Source organism: Polypterus senegalus, chromosome 9 (genome assembly GCF_016835505.1).
Source record: "Polypterus senegalus isolate Bchr_013 chromosome 9, ASM1683550v1, whole genome shotgun sequence".
Taxonomy (NCBI): Eukaryota; Metazoa; Chordata; class Cladistia; order Polypteriformes; family Polypteridae; genus Polypterus; species Polypterus senegalus.
The window spans coordinates 48,044,899-48,062,206 of NC_053162.1; the positions used below are offsets into that span (position 1 = coordinate 48,044,899).

General features: G+C 37.1%; 1 protein-coding gene and 1 long non-coding RNA gene across 3 annotated transcripts in view; one reads left to right on the forward strand and one right to left on the reverse strand.

The window, feature by feature from the left end:
* Window positions 1-13,754, reverse strand: part of edc4 (enhancer of mRNA decapping 4) — a 113,047-nt gene extending 99,293 nt beyond the window's left edge. The window contains exons 1-2 of the mRNA XM_039763082.1: window positions 13,605-13,754; window positions 1,246-1,402 (exon numbers count right to left, since the gene is read on the reverse strand). Coding sequence (XP_039619016.1) covers window positions 1,246-1,402; window positions 13,605-13,689 — 242 coding nt within the window. The 5' untranslated portion in view covers window positions 13,690-13,754. The remainder of the gene's footprint in view (window positions 1-1,245; window positions 1,403-13,604) is intronic.
* Window positions 13,755-13,867: 113 nt separating this feature from the next.
* The window catches only part of LOC120535323, a 48,250-nt gene continuing 44,809 nt past the window's right edge, over window positions 13,868-17,308 (forward strand). For both annotated transcript variants that reach the window (XR_005634885.1, XR_005634886.1), the window contains exon 1: window positions 13,868-13,947. This is a non-coding gene — a long non-coding RNA (uncharacterized LOC120535323). The remainder of the gene's footprint in view (window positions 13,948-17,308) is intronic.

A 17,308-nucleotide genomic window follows, 5' to 3' on the forward strand; every position in this document is an offset into this window, starting at 1 on the left:
ACCTCAGACTTCAAAAGGAGAAAATTAAAGTGTTCAATATATCCACAGGCATTACTAAGGACTTCTATAATTGCTAACGAAACAAATGCAGCCGACAATAAGCACAGAAAATATGGAGTACTTTTAAGACAGATTACAAAAAGAAAAGCATTTAATTACAGAGGAAACTGGTAACCTGTAACAAATTTGTTCATGTGCTAGAGACAGCATTTATCAGTGACTGAATAAGACGGTAAAATAGGTTGAGCTAGGAAAACCAGCCAGCTTGTGCCAGTGTAGCCAGTTTTTTTTTTCTTAATTTGCAAAGTTTTCTTAAATCCTGTTAATTCATATTGTGATTCTTTAGTTTTTAATGTTGTTTGATGTGGGGAAAAATGAACTTAAATTATTTTGTATAAGACAGCAACATAAAATGTGAAGAAAGTGAAAGAGTCATAAAAAGGGATTGAAGAGCCAATCTTAGAATATTTAGTAATGTTAATGTTAAAATGAACACGTGTGTGTGTTGAATTTCTTTAGAATGCAAGTTTCTCATAGCTACATTGATAATGGAGGATTCTGTTTAAACCCTAAAGCTCGGCCTTCCTGTTACTGTAATCTTTATATTTTGGTCAGTCTTTAATTAGAAACATAACTGTTCGATTTGCCTTGTCAAGCTTGGGGTAAAGACAAAATACACTTTCTGACCGTTCATGTATTGCATCTGCAAGTTTGACGTATGAACGAACACAAGACTATATGTTACACAGAGAATTTATAAGCAAAACTCAAAGCAAATAAAATACAAGCCATGCACAGAAACCTCTTACATGAGAGGTTTCTTTTTTGTGTTATTATTTTCTTTTAATTTTTGTGTAAACTGTTTTGCTTTTTATTTTTACTAAAAACATCTAAAATGAAGACACACGTTTCCACAAGTCACACTCACTGTCTGAACCCCATAAGAAAGAAGCTATGGAATTTTATGGAAACTAGATAAATTATAAACTTTTGTAGCTGTGTTCAAGTTTTTCTAAACTGATTACTCTCTTTGGGGTTTCCTCAGCTATTGTCAAAGGAATTCACTGGTTATTTTCAATTCACTAGATACAACTCTACATTCACTAGATACAACTAACACTTAAAAAGACACTCTGCACCAATTTTAGATGTTCTGTATTTCAGTTCCGTCAAGCACAGTATAAAACTGCTGACCAAAATAGATAATCTGATTCCCTAAGTTTAAGGAGATAACAATCATCTTACATTATTTGTTTCTCTTGGGTGTTCATGTTCTCTGATTTTTGGAGGAGTTCTGGCTCCAAAACCTCTCTCTCACCAACATTTAAAACATCAGCTCCCAAAAGGCCATTCAGTTCTCCATTGAAAGATGAGGATTTCTTCTGACCTTCACCCGTGGGATCTATAAAAATAAAGCTGAACTTTAATGACGTCTGTTAAACACATATGTGCTGATAAAAACAAATTATGTAAAAATACAAATACGATGTACACTGGAGATTCATGTGTAATCTACAGTGGATATAACGAGTTTACATATCCCTGCCAAAATCACAGATAAATCCTGTCACAACTTATTCCACCTTTATTGCAAAACTGCAATCTATAGAATGAGGGTGAAAAAAATCAAACTGTTTAGTGAAAAAAGAAAAAAAAAATCATACAAAAACCTGATTGCATTAATGTGCACACCCTTTAATAATCAGAATCAACCAATCACAATAAGTCTCACCTCAAATAGTAGTTAGTATATGTGGCTGATATCAATTAATTAGGTGGGCAATGTGGTGTACTGGACATCAAATCCTGAGACTGGATACTGGTATTGGTTGTTCCTATATATGACAACAATCGGTCATATTCTTCATATGTCTGGGTTGTGGGGTAGGGTACCAAGACAGAAGCCTTTTCTCACAAAGAAAAACATTCAAGCCCAGGTAAACTTTGCAAAAACAATGTGGAAAAATTTATTATGGTCTGATGAGACCAAGGTTAAACTTTTTGGACATAATTACAAAAGGAATGTTTGGTACAAAAATAACACAGCACATCAACAAAAGAACATACAGTGAGGCCACATCATGGTTTGGGGTGGCTTTTCTTCATCTGGAACTGGGGCTTTAGTCAAGGTGGATGGAATCATAAATAGCTCCTAGTATCAGTCTATTTTGGCACAAAACCTTCAAGCATCTACTAGGAAGGTGAAGATAAAGAGGAGCTTCACCTTTCACCATGACAACGACTCAAAGCATACATCAAAATCAAGAAAGCAATGGCTTCATCAAAGGAGGATCAATGTTCTGGAATGGACAAGCTAGAGCCAAGACCTTAATCTAATTGAAAATCTTTGGAGTGAACTGAAGAGAGCAGTGCACAGGAGATGCCCTTGTAATTTGACAGTTCTGGGATTTTTTTTAAGCAAGGAGGAGTGGGCAAAAAAAAAAAAATCAGAGTCCAGACATGCCATATTGATAAGACTCTTAGTGCTGTAATAAAATCAAAAAGTGATTTAAATAAGTATGAGTTTAGGGTTTGTGCACACTAATGAAGCAAGTTTTTTGTAAGATAGTAACACTTTTTATCACACAAAACCTGCCATTCTGGCAGGTGTGCACAGACTTTCTACATCCACTGTAAGTACAATATTCACTGTGTGTTAGCAGAACACTTCTAAAAGTTTCTACACATAGTTACTAAGGCAAATTAAAATGAGTAACACATTAAAAAACATCTTGCCTTGACGCTAAACGTATCAAAAATAATTGTAATGAGTTTCTGAGATATTTGCAGCTACCAGGGACATACTTATGGGTAGAAGCCCCCCAGGCCTGAACCATTTTTTCAAGTTCAAAGGAAATCACAGAAAAACCAGGATGTAATGTCAAATGTCAAAGATGATAATTCACCTAAACTATAACTGGCATTACACAAGAACAAAAACTGGTGAGTATGTATGCAAAAGGTGTATGGATAGCAACAAAAACCACAGACACATCATCTGAATTATGAGCGATACAGACAGTGTATATAATGTCAAAGCTTTAAATTATACTTGATGGCATATTGAGCTCTCTATGTCAGATATTAAAACTAGACTGATTATTCAAATACTTATTTACAGAGATAAAGAGAGGGAAGGAAAGGGATAGGGAAAATATTTAAAATCATTATTCTGGTATTATCAGCAATTAAGGTAAAAAAAAAAACCAAAGATGAAACAATTTTTTTTTTTTAAATTAAAGAAAAATAAGAACAGGTTTGTCACTACACTAGGCACTTTTGTCAAATACCAATAGTTTCCCTTTTATTCATATGGGATAAGAAATAAGGTCAACTCAGTAATTGTACAAGGTACAGTTTGTACTGTTTATTTGCCAAACATTTCCAAACCATATGTGACTTGTTACCAACAACATTCTGTTCAGGTGTGTAGACTTTAATGAATTCTTCTATCCATGCGTCAAAGAATGATTTTCTTTTCAAAAACAATTTCTAACTACTGTGAGAAAAGCCAGTTAAAAATGTAAACTTCTTATATTTAGCACTTTTCACTACTTTACATGAAAACGCATTTTCCAAGTGTTCGCTCAAATTTGAATTCTTCAATGACTTGACTTTTTCAGAAGCTTACTTCAGCAAAAGCCTACACACGCAGAAGAAGCAAGTGAATCTAACAATTCAAGCAGAGGGTAACTAAACTGGAGGAGGAGGAGGAGGCGGCAGCTAGTCTACATTGTAATAGCAAACTGGCAGATCATGCTCAGGTACAATTTAGAGAGATAGTTTACAACCCTCAGCTAACAAAATGCAAACAACAGAGAAGAAAGCTGAAACATTATGCTTGAGAAAAAAAAAACATGCCTTTGAATTACGTTTTGTTATACAACAAATGCAAATGTAAAGAAACCCAGCAACTTGTAATAACTAACCTCTAACCACATTTTGCACCCTGTAATTTGTTTTTAGTGTGTGCTGCTGGATCAGTTGCTGTGCATGTCTGTTTGGCTCAATCACAAATACATTAACATGCCATCACTTATGAAGAAGGTGAAATTCTATAAGGAATTATCTGTACATGATAAATCTTCCTTTGTGCCATGAAAATCATTGAATGGCATTTTTGAAAGTTGCTCAAAACTCTTGTGACACCATACACATTAACCAGTGTCATCAGAGATTGCCATTTAGGCAAAACCATCTCTTACGTTTGTTTCACTATCACCAAAACAGGAAGTTTTAAATGCAGTCACTGGCCATTGCTGAAGAACAGTCACAATTATAAAATAAGAAATCATTTTCTTCTGTACACACTTTCCATTCCAACAGCCCAAATTCAGCTCTACTGCTGCTGCAAATGCTGCTTGAATTTCCCTCAGGATTAATAAATTATCTACCTAAACACCCACCCTACTTTAAAATTTGAGAAACTACTGGGTGAAGTGTAGTATAAACAGTAAAATACAATGACAGTGAATTAGCAAAGATCTAAATTGCCATTCTTCTAAATTTTTCACATATGAAGAAGCGGAGAAATTTATCTGAGATTAAGGACTATCAAGGTGTTACTTAGTGATTTGGGAATTGAACAGTGAAAGAGTGCTGCTCAGATTAAAAAGGCTGAAAACAAATAAATTGTCAGGACCATATAACATTTATCCTAAATTGCTTAAGGAGGTTAGTGAGTGTATATATAAACCCTTCACACATTATGCAAAAGATCACTAAACACTGCGTACATTCCTACTGAATAGAGAATAGTAAATGTCGAACAATACAGCACATGAAAGAGGCACCTAGGCTGATCCAAAAAACTATATGCCAGTAAAGTTAAAATGAATCACAGGTAAACTGAAGCAAATATCCAGGAAAGAGATCAAGCAACAGAAGGCAAGGGTAGGTATAGGCACTCAACACAAGATTACACAGGAAGAATTGTATTTTACAAACCGGATTCCAAAAAAGTTGGGACACTAAAATTGTGAATAAAAACTGAATGCAATGATGTGGAGATGGCAAATGTCAATATTTTATTTGTAATAGAACGTAGATGACAGATCAAACGTTTAATCCGAGTAAATGTATCATTTTAAAGGAAAAATATGTTGATTCAAAAATTCACGGTGTCAACAAATCCCAAAAAAGTTGGGACAAGTAGCAATAAGAGGCTGGAAAAAGTAAATTTGAGCATAACGAAGAGCTGGAAGACCAATTAACACTAATTAGGTCAACTGGCAACATGATTGGGTATAAAAAGAGCTTCTCAGAGTGGCAGTGTCTCTTAGAAGCCAAGATGGGTAGAGGATCACCAATTCCCACAATGTAGCGCAGAAAGATAGTGGAGCAATATCAGAAAGGTGTTACCCAGCGAAAAATTGCAAAGACTTTGCATCCCTAATCATCAACTGTGCATAACATCATCCAAGATTCAGAGAATCTGGAACAATCTCTGTGCGTAAGGGTCAAGGCCGTAAAACCATACTGGATGCCCGTGATCTCCGGGCCCTTAAACGACACTGCACCACAAACAGGAATGCTACTGTAAAGGAAATCACAGAATGGGCTCAGGAATACTTCCAGAAACCATTGTCAATGAACACAATCCACCGTGCCATACGCCGTTGCCAGCTGAAACCCTACAGTGCAAAGAAGAAGCCATTTCTAAGCAAGATCCACAAGCTCAGGCGTTTCACTGGGCCAGGGATCATTTAAAATGGAGTGTGGCAAAATGGAAGACTGTTCTGTGGTCAGACAGTCACGTTCAAGTTCTTTTGGAAATCTGGGATGCCATGTCATCCGGACCAAAGAGGACAAGGACAACCCAAGTTGTTATCAACGCTCAGTTCAGAAGCCTGCATCTCTGATGGTATGGGGTTGCATGAGTGCGTGTGGCATGGGCAGCTTGCATGTCTGGAAAGGCACCATCAATGCAGAAAAATATATACAGGTTCTAGAACAACATATGCTCCCATCCAGACGTCATCTCTTTCAGGGAAGACCCTGCATTTTTCAACAAGATAATGCCAGACCACATTCTGCATCAATCACAACATCATGGCTGCGTAGGAGAAGGATCCGGGTACTGAAATGGCCAGTCTGCAGTCCAGATCTTTCACCTATAGAGAACATTTGGCGCATCATAAAGAGGAAGGTGCGACAAAGAAGGCCCAAGACGATTGAACAGTTAGAGGCCTGTATTAGACAAGAATGGGAGAGCATTCCTATTTCTAAACTTGAGAAACTGGTCTCCTCGGTCCCCAGACGTCTGTTGAGTGTTGTAAGAAGAAGGGGAAATGCCACACAGTGGTGAAAATGGCCTTGTCCCAACTTTTTTGGGATTTGTTGACACCATTAAATTCTGAATCAACATATTTTTCCCTTAAAATGATACATTTTCTCAGTTTAAACTTTTGTTCCGTGATTTATGTTCTATTCTGAATAAAATATTAGAAGTTGGCACCTCCACATCATTGCATTCAGTTTTTATTCACTATTTGTATAGTGTCCCAACTTTTTTGGAATCCGGTTTGTACTAATTTGCAGGAATTCTTTGAGAAAGCTACAAAAGCATACAATCAGAGAGGTGCATATGGTATTGTTTATCATCATTTTCAGAAATATTCAGATAAGCTACAACATGAGAGGCTAGTAACCGAACAAAAACTGGGTTTTCAAGAAGCAGTATTTACATGGGTCCAAAATTGTATTAAGCAATATCCAAGGAACTTCCTCAGAATTAGGTGAGAAGAAAAGTGGTGTTCCTTAGGTATCAGTTCTAGGGCTACTGTTCTTTTTAACACAAATAAACCACAAACTGATTATGTTTGCTGATAACATGACAAAGTTGAATGGTAGATCATCAAGAATCAGCCAAATCATTACGGACTTTAATTTTAAGGCAAATGAAATTGAGTAAGTAAATCTAAAGAATCATACATACACAATAAACATGTTATATTTCAATACAAAATGAGAGGGATGAAAATTGAAAGCGTAATGAGAAAACCTAGGAGTCATAGTAGACTCATAACTATCCTCATCCAGACAATGTACAGAAGCAATTAGTTATTAATCACAATGTGTGGAGTATAAATTAAGGGAGGTTAAAATTATGCTATATAATGCATAAGTGAGGCCACACCTGTACTACTGGTGTGCAGTTTTCATTGGCATATTAGAAACACAGCAGGCAGAGAAGAGGGACTAGGGTCATTCATACTAAAAGGTATGAAGACAAACGTTTTCTGTTTAAGATGAAAAGGTGTCAGATATAATTAGTGCAGTAGGTCCAAACTTATTTTAAAATGAATTTTTCAATGTAAGCAAAAGGACACAGATGGAAACTTTTTAAAGGTAAATTTTGCACAAACTTAAGAAAGGTGTTGTTCCCACAAGGTACTACGGACATATGGAATAAGTTACCAAATCAGTTAAACTTAGGGGAAATTTAAAACACAGCTTAGATGGTGAATTGGACTAATGTGCTTCACATGGAAAAGACTAATTAAAACTATTCTAATTTCAAGGTGTTTTTAAAATGTTTTTGCTGCCTTCTTATTGTTTGCTGTTCCTCTGGTAATGCAGTCTTCTGCAAATTTCACATGGTACAATATATATTAGATTCAATACCATTGATATTAACTTAACACAAACATGGACCTTTGGACCTATAATAAAATGCTACAAAAGGATGGAAATAAAAACAGTTAACTCTTACAAATATGTACCATGTCTTGGAGGATTATCAATAGATGAGCTTGAGAAGACTGTGCTTTAATCACAATTATGTTTTCTACCAACCAGATGCCACTAACTTTTTTTTTTTTAATTTACAAAACAAACCCGGTCAAAAGAATTTGATTAAGACTGAAATAAATGGCTATGGGTTTCATAATTAATCTTTAGAGCAGCACTGTATAGAAGGTTATTCATGCCAAAATTAAATAAGAGTCCAGCAGGTTACCTACATTGTAATGCAATGCATGAGGTGCATTTCATTTTGGCACAGCTTTCTTGTATCATAATTAACAACATATCAACCAAACAATCAATTGCTTTTCACTACAGCATGCAATTTTCATGTCAGTTTAAAATGTAATGCAAACCCATATTACATTCTAATTCATGTCCATACATCACACATCTTAACTAAAAGCAAAGCAAATGTATTGCATTTTACTTAGAAGTTTCATGAGCATGCTGCATTTTGATTCAAGACCACACATTAATCATGCCAAAACTGAACCTGATCAAATAATCAGTATGAAACGGTGGTATAAGACACATCTACAGCTGATCAAAGGGGCACTCCTGGTTGGTGTGCTCACCAGTGCTGAAGATGCTGAACGGGGAGCTGATAAGACAGGGGATCCAACATTTCTTTAAATAGGTGGAAGCTGGCAACATAAATTAAATGTTCTTCCATGCCGACTGACTGCTAGAAAGGGCCAATATAATTGGTGTGACAACAGCAGAAAAATTCCAAATCAACAGTAACATCCTTAGAATGCATTCAAGAACTAATCTCCCAAAGAGCTGCAGCATATGATTATGCAAATCATCACCTGAAGCATCCATACTCCAATATTCCCCTAAATATGGTTTGTAAATACCTACAGATGGGATGAATATGCTGGCTACTCCTACTGAAGTATTGGTCACAACTCTCATAAGAATGGAATAATATGACAAAAAAATCAAGCAAAACACATTACTTAGACAACTTAACATAAGAGTAAACTTTTTCAGCGAGACCCAAAATATACTTCTCCCCATTTCGGTTCATCACTCCACTTTGACAAAATGTATGCTTGGCACCAGAACACAGAAACGTTTAGTAGTGAAACACCTCTTATCAACTGTTGACACTAATTGCCAGTTTAGGGATGATTAACGCATGGCCTTGACTCATCTATACTAATAAAAGGCAAAGATCTCACTGACTGACTCACTCATCACTAATTCTCCAACTTCCCGTGTAGGTAGAAGGCTGAAATTTGGCAGGCTCATTCCTTGCAGCTTACTTACAAAAGTTGGGCAGGTTTTATTTCGAAATTCTATGCGTAATGGTCATAACCGGAACCTATTTTTCTCCATATACTGTAATGGACTTCAGCTCGATGGCCATGGGGGGACGGAGTTGCGTGTCACATCATCACACCTCCCACTTAATCACGTGAACTGACTGTGAACGTAGTACGTACAAAAGAAGGAAGAGCTCCCAAAGAGCGCTGAAGAAAAACGCATACAAGCTTATTCATAAGTGCAGCTACTGCGGAAACAAAGCACGGTGTAAACCTTAAGTTTATAGACACGCTCTCGTTGCCGTTTGTCATGCCTTCGTCGAATACTTTATTTGCGAGATACAAGTTTAGTGAGAAGACATGAGGTATAAACGAGACTTTGGATCACTTTGTAACGGAGTTAAAATTGCTATAGCGAGAAACTTAAGTGCCGGGTCTTAGCTAACATTAAATAAAGCTGTGGACATCGCAACATCACACAAGAGAGCAGCTCACGTGAACTGACTGAACGCAGTACGAGTGATCACTTCCATGCATCAAACCTGTTCAAAAAAACGCATTACACAATTGAAAAGGCAGGAAAAGAATATGCTCCGCGCTGAGCTCCAAAGCTAACGCGGTCTTGCGGAAGCAACTTTGTCACGCTGCCACCAAATACTCACAGAAAAATCCACAAATTAATACACACACTGTCTCTAGAGTTTCTCCACACTCAATGTATTCCTCGTATCCCCGTTATACCCTCTGATCTACCATTTCAATTCAAATGCCTCCAATTTCCAGTAAGGCTCTGCTTCGCGATGACAATTAATAAGACTCAGGGACAGACCCTACAAAAGGTTGCCATTGATTTGAGGCAACATTGCTTTTCTCCTGGACAACTATACGTTGCATTCTCAAGAGTGAGCTCGCGCAGCTTCGTCATATTACAACCGGAGTGCTGAACTGACAACGTGCTATATAAAGAGAACTATAACAATCGTAATAAATGAACAATAAAACAGCGGAGAACCCGTGGATCAAATAAAAAGGCAGCTTCCTTGGCGAAGCAAGGAAAAAGGATGGCCTTATATGTTGTTCGTTTATAAAACAGCGGAGAAGCTGTGTAAAGGCTGCCTCACAAAAAACCAGCAGAGCGCCTTATATGAGCAGGCAGTCAGCTAAAGAAGGGAATCAATAAATATCTATAATCGTAATAAACGATCAAAAAATAGCGTACAAGCCGCGGATTAAATAAAGGAAATGGGTACCTGAGCAGTGAAGTAAGTCTCAAATAGCTACACAATAACTATAACAATCGTAATAAACAAACAATAAAACAGTATAGAACCGCGAAGCAAGGAGAATGGACGGCCTTATATGGCGTTTGTTTACAAAGCAGCAGAAAAGCTGTGTGAAGGCAGCTACACAAAAAAAACCGCAGAGCGCCACACTCTGAATGTCTTCCTCGCATCACCGTTATTCCCTCTGATCTCCCATTTCAACTCAAATGCCTCAAATTTCCAGTAAGGCTCTGCTTCGCGATGACAATTAATAAGTCTCAGCGACAGACCCTACAAAAGGTTGCCATTGATTTGAGGCAACATTGCTTTTATCCTGGACAACTATACGTTGCATTCTCAAAAGTAAGCTCAGTGCACAGCTTGGTCATATTACAACCGGAGTGCTGACCTGACAACGTGCTATACAAAGAGATCCTTAACAGATAGTTATTGGTATATTTTCCCTCCATTTAAAAAGGTTTTCTTTTCTTCTTAATAAAAATTTAAAAGCAGTACTTCATTGCTGCAAAGCGCAGGGATTTTGCTATAGTATAGTATATACAGTGTGTATATATATATATATATACACAGTATATATATATATATATATATATATATATATATATATATATATATATATGTGTGTGTATATATATTATATATATATGTATGTGTATATTTGTGTGTGTGTGTGTGTATATGTATGTGTATATATACACATGTTGATATGTTTATATATATATGTAGATGTGTATATGTAGATATATATCTATTTATATATGTATAAATACCCTTGATGACAGCAACATTCATAACAGTGACAAAACAATTACATTGCCAATAATGTTACGTTATTTTTAAAATGTTTCCTTTTCTGTTTCATAACTTCTTTAACACACTACTTCGCTGCGAAGCGCGGGTATTTAGCTAGTAATGGAATAAACTGTGAGAAGCCACTATGTGAAAGGCAATATTGTTGCTTTGCTTTGCTTTTCATTATGACAAGTTATCTCTGAGCATTCATTTCATCTTTGCACTGCATTTTAAACTGACACAAAAATTGCTTGTACTAGTGAATCACAGTCATTTGGTTATAACACAATAAAAATGTGCCAAAAATTAAATGTACCATATGCAATGCAATTAACACATACTGCATTGAGTATTACCATGAATAATCATCCATATAACTAGTGCCGGGAGGTATACCGGTTCATACCGAAAACCGTTCTTTATTTTTGTTATGATATGGATTTTTCTTATACCACAACACCGGTTTAAATAGCCTAAACAACATTCAGAACATGGAAACTGTTTAAGGGGTGACCTTTTTCACTGCTAAACCGCTAAACATGCATGCAACGGAGTACAGCGTTAGTGAAGGTATTGAGCACTGAAAATGGACAGAGAACTTTCTGAAACTGAAGCAGTAGCAGACGATAACTGAATATGATGACACAGAAGAACTTTTGCCGCAAAAAGGAGCCATGTCAGTGGTCTGGAGATACTTAGGTTTTAAAAGGTCGGATGTGGACTAAACAACTATTTACTGCAAATGCTGTCGAGCTAAAGTTGTTGTCAGAGGCGGCTACACGAGCAATTTGTTGCACCACCTTAGCCGCAAACATGCTTTGGAGTACCATGAATGTATGGAACTAAGATTGGCACCCTCCACGTCCTCAGGTAAAACTGAAAAAGCAGGAGGACACTCGTGTCAGACGTCACTTGTAGACACGTTTGCTAGAGGTACTGCCTACGACAAAAAAAAGCAAACGGTGGATCGAAATAACCAACACCATTACAATCCATATAGCTAACGTGTCAGTGGACAGAGATTGTTAACATTAACACAAAGTGTAGTTGGTTTACAAAAAAATATTTGCGATTTATTCCTTTTCTAACACATGTTCAGTGCAATACAACTTTTGACAAGCACCTCTGGATATTTTACCAAGTATAAATGCCTCCTTGGATGGTTGAAAATATGTTGTCAAAATTATAGTTTAAATTGTTTGCAAAATTTGTTCAATAAAAAGGTTCTATATTTTGACTGCAACTGTCATGCAATGTGATTCCTTCTCTTCATTAGTGCCACCTCCTAGAAAACTATCACTTTATGGTGCCATGTAAACCTGTATTAATACTTGTGTGCACATTAAAATTGTTTGTACAATGTACAATTCTCATGACAGTGGAATAGGTTACTCTTAGCCAGTCTACTGCAGTAATTGCAGTGCAGCGAAAAATGTGGTCAACATCCACTTGTGCATGGGAAAAAAATACCGTCAAATAGCATGAAACCTGTATAATTTTGAAAAACACCGCGATATAGAATTTTGGACATACCGCCCAGCACTACATATAACTATACCAACTACTTTTTAAATGTCTAAGTAAATTATGCTGTGTGCTTTACTTTTGTTGGATAAGACAACTTTTTGTTTAACAGAATGATTACATTTTTTTTGAATGGATGGTACTTCTGGTGTCTCAAGAGTTTTTTTAGTATCTGTTATCCACTTTATTTTAAAGTGACAATTGAGAAGAACACACAAGTGCATAAGGCACAGAAAGCCAAGAAGGAGAAGAGGATGCTTTAATGTTAATTCCAGCTACAGTAACAAACAACTAAATTTAGATTATTAAAAGATTATAGAGCACTTAAAAAAAAAATCATTAAAAAAACAAAACTAATGTGCACTAGTTATGATGTAAACAAAAGGATCTGAAGAGAAAAAATGTTGCTTATTTCGGGATTAAAACAATAAAAGCAGATTAGAATTAAGACGGCAGCCCAATTTAGAGCAGCTACTGACAATCCAACTTCATATCTGGATTTGAACAAAAATTTAAAAAAAAAAAAAAACAGCATCCACCCATCTCCCGGAACAGAATAATTGTATAAAGAAACAACGATAACCGTAAATTGGTTAGCGTAGTGGTTTTCTCCACCGCTTGGCAAAAGATTTTAACAATGAATAAAACTACGGCCAAAAAATGCGCTTTATCCTCTGTTTTATACGTTTAATTTATCTAAACATTCGACTGAACGGTCACAAATAAGTTACCATATTTTTTAAAAAATCCTTACGTGCTGTCAGGAGAGTACGCACATTCTCGAAGTATCCACGTTATAAACGAGCTCTGTACAATCAAACCGACCGCTCTCCTAATTCACCTGTAACCTTGTTGTTAAAATTAACCTCACAGTTTTACTTCAGGAACCTCTTTTTCTAATGGAATCCCATCCCATCTCGTTCTGTCTATCGGCCTCCTCCATTCTTTCCATCGTGGCCTCTCGTGCCTCAACAATCATTCTTACCGCTACTCCCGGCACGGTCGAGCTTCAGAATGTCTCGGAGGTGCTGGGTGGCGTCCTCGATGTCAATGTTGGAGTTTGAAGCCATGAGGAAAAGCCAAGGGAAATTTAGGGAAAGGAGGGAGTGCTTCGGGTATCGGTAAAAGGAGACTTCTCTACCGCTTCACTTTGCCTTTCCTGCGTCCGTTGCTGCTTGCTGCCGAGATACCAATAACCGCCTCAACTTCCGCTCTGCGTAACTCCAAAATCCTTCCTGTGTGACGGCTGCGACTTCAAAACTAAGGAACCGGCTGACGATGAGCGCAGGCTTAACGAGAACTTCAAACTAGGTCAGGACTGAACTGAGGTTCGTTTGTTACTCTCTTCGTTTTGCCTTATTTGATTGATTACCTTACGAGCTGGGAACTACTGTTAAAAATTCAATATTCATGTATCGACTGTTGTAGTTTATTTAATCACATATTTAAAGAGGAGTGGGCGCCCCTTGCTCCAAGGCACAGGACAAGACGCCAGGTTACCGTCAACGTTGTGACATGCATGTTATGGTTTGTCCTGTAGTAGTATTGTCTCATATATAAATTGTTGACCAATTAATTGCTCCCGTGTGAGTAAATGAGTGTACAAGTGTATTCAGGTGTGTATGCTACGCACTGGTCCTGCACCCTGTAAAGGTGTTCCGTTCCTGCTTTACAATTCACACTCAACAATGTAGGCTCCGCCTCTGTGGTGTGCCCGCAATTCCAACGGTGAGCTCAAGCAGTGGATCGATGGATAGTTAAGATATTTTAGGCTATTATATTTATGATTTTTAGACCTTACTGTAGGTTTTGACTCAGCAGTCAATGGCATCCTTATTACCCGTCTTGAGCAAGGTGTTGATGTTCAAGGTTTTGCCCTTGCTGGTTTCAGGTCCTCTGTGACAGGCAGAAGTTTGTCAGAACGCCTTGGGGACTGCTCCTGCTCCTCTGCCCCTCTCAATTGAGGGATCCCCCATGGGTCCCATGTTATTCCCATTGTCCATGCGCCCCTTAGGGTCTATGTTTAAAAATAGCTGGGGGTGTCCATAAGAAATGTAATCATTTGCTTCGTGAGGTACAACTACATAACAAATAAGCATAGTTGCATCAAATATTTGAAGTATTAAAATATACACTTCAGGTTTAATGTTTAAAGTCTTAAATATTCTCAATTGCAATAGGAAAAAAAATGTAAAATAACAATTCAGAATCACGACTTTCAAATAGTCTATAGAGATACCATACATGCTTATGTTTGAAATCTGTCATTTGTAACCTTCTGGGAGAGGCTCTTAGAGGGCTAGGACCACAGAAAAATAATCAAATATCAAAAATATATTTGTGATTAGCAGCCTCAAAATAACATGAAATGACACTCAACATGCCTACATGCATTACCGATCCTCATTTGTTCAAAGTTTGACCCCTAGTATCTCGTGAGGGGTGAATCCTTGTGGTCAGTTACCATGACATGCACAACTTCAAGACCTTCATGATCATTTTTGCTGAAGACGTCTATTGGTTTATTCTTTATCATAAGGGTGTACAGTATTTCTTGCACAAAATATGTAAAACAAATACCCTATAAATGAGGGTTTTTCTTTCGAGTGTACAGAGACAAAAATTTGGGGGAACCCCAAAAACCTTGACATCATGCATAAATAGATATCAAGTCGAACACTATATCATTTATGGGGGTTTTCTCATACCTGAGAGTCAGTAGTGAAAAAACTGAAGTGATTTCAGAATGTTCATAAATAATTCTTACAAACACAAAAATATGCTCTTTCCACTGTTATGCTGATGACACAAAATTTTATTTACCACTGCAATGGCGTCACGCTTTTAAGACCTTACTGAACTCTGAAGTGTTGGATGTTGTTAAGTTTCCTTGATTTTAACATAAAGAAAACTGAGATTGTGATGTTTTGGCTCGCTGATTGTACATTTGGTTCACTAGAACCATACATTAAAACCTGTGCTAGGTACTTAGGTGTGATACTTGATAGCAAATTAGATAGTGAAAGAGACACTCATATAAGAAACGTACTTTAGTTCAGTGTAGAAAACATTTGCATCTTAATTTTGAGCTGTGCATTTGTTTAACTTCAGGTTTTCTCCTGCAGGCTGGGTTAGGTTGTAGCTCCTTCAACACTATGTTGGACAAAGTGAGTACAGATACAGTAATGGGAGGATGGAAGTTAAGGTTTCATTTGCCATATGTGTGTTTACCTCCTTATCCAGTTAAGTGGTGAGGAGAGACAATGATGGACCAGCATCACTTAAGCTTGGCTCCTGCCTTGTCTCACCAATGCTGGGATGGAATCTGACTGCATGATAGAAGAAAGCCACAGGTGGAGAAATGAAATGGATAGATGGTTTATGAAGAAGCACATGTGAGAAAAATATTAGTGTAAGTAAAGTACTACAAGTTATGAACTGATTGACAGCTTGCAAGTTGTACAAGTCCAAAACACAATAAAAATAATAAATATTCTAACAAATACACATAAAAACTCCTAAAAAAGAAAAAACAGTCATGACACAATCCCGTGTTTTCCATATGGAAATAACACCTGCTACTTCATCTGGTAATCTGTACTGAAGTACACACACATGCACACAGAAGATGTTCATCAAGATTTCAGTTTTCTCTGGATGTCATTTTCTGTAAGAACTGTGTAGGCACCAGAGATCATAGAGCCATAAAGAGCTATAAAAACCTATTAATTCAGAACTGAACTGAGGATGAAGAATGAACTTTTAGGGAGTCTACAGTTGTTCAACTGCAGAAGACCTAATTTGTACAAGCATATCAGAGAACTAGCTCAAAGCATGGAGTGATGAAAAATTCACAACATAACAAATAAAGCAACACCAGTGCAAGCCCAGTGACACAGAGGTGAGCATGTCTGCCTCACAGATCCTGAGTTCAAACCTTATACCTAATCATTGTTTGTGCTGATTTAGCAAGTTCTCCTTATGTCTGTCTGGGTTTTCCTCCCGCATTGCCAAAGACATGCATGTTTGCTAAATTTGTAATTCCAGATCGGCCCAGAATGAGCAAATGGATGAGTGTGTACTGCAATGGACTGTTGTCCATTCCAAGGTTGGTGCCTAACGTGTTCCCAAATGGTGGCAGGAGAGGCTCCAGTCCTTTATGACCATAAAATTGGCTTAAAAAGGTTTGAGAATGTTATGTCATGAAACAATATGGATGTAATTTTACATGGTTAATGTTAAAAGGGAAACTTGAGAAGGTTAGTAAAACCACTTTTAATCATTTAAGAACTTGTTTACAGTACTGTCGTATACATTAACAATGAAGAGAATTCCCTGATGTTTAAGGAGACGTAAATTAAAGATTATACAGTGCAGTCTTGTGGAAAAAACACTTTACTTCAAATGCCAAGATTGACAATTCAACCCATGCCTCTGACTCACTGTGTGACCCTGGGTAAGTCACTCAACTTATCTGTGTTTAAACTGTATAAAATCAATATAAACCGCTGTATTTTTAAAAAACCTTGGCATGGTGTCTGCTATAGGAAGGTGATAAATTAATAAAGAATGCTAGTGAGGCTGGCAGTGTGGTGTAGTGGCTGAAGATTTAAACATTGTGGTTCAATACTTACCACCGACTCACAGCAGATCACTTAAGCTGCCCGTGCTGCAGTTATACACAAAAAA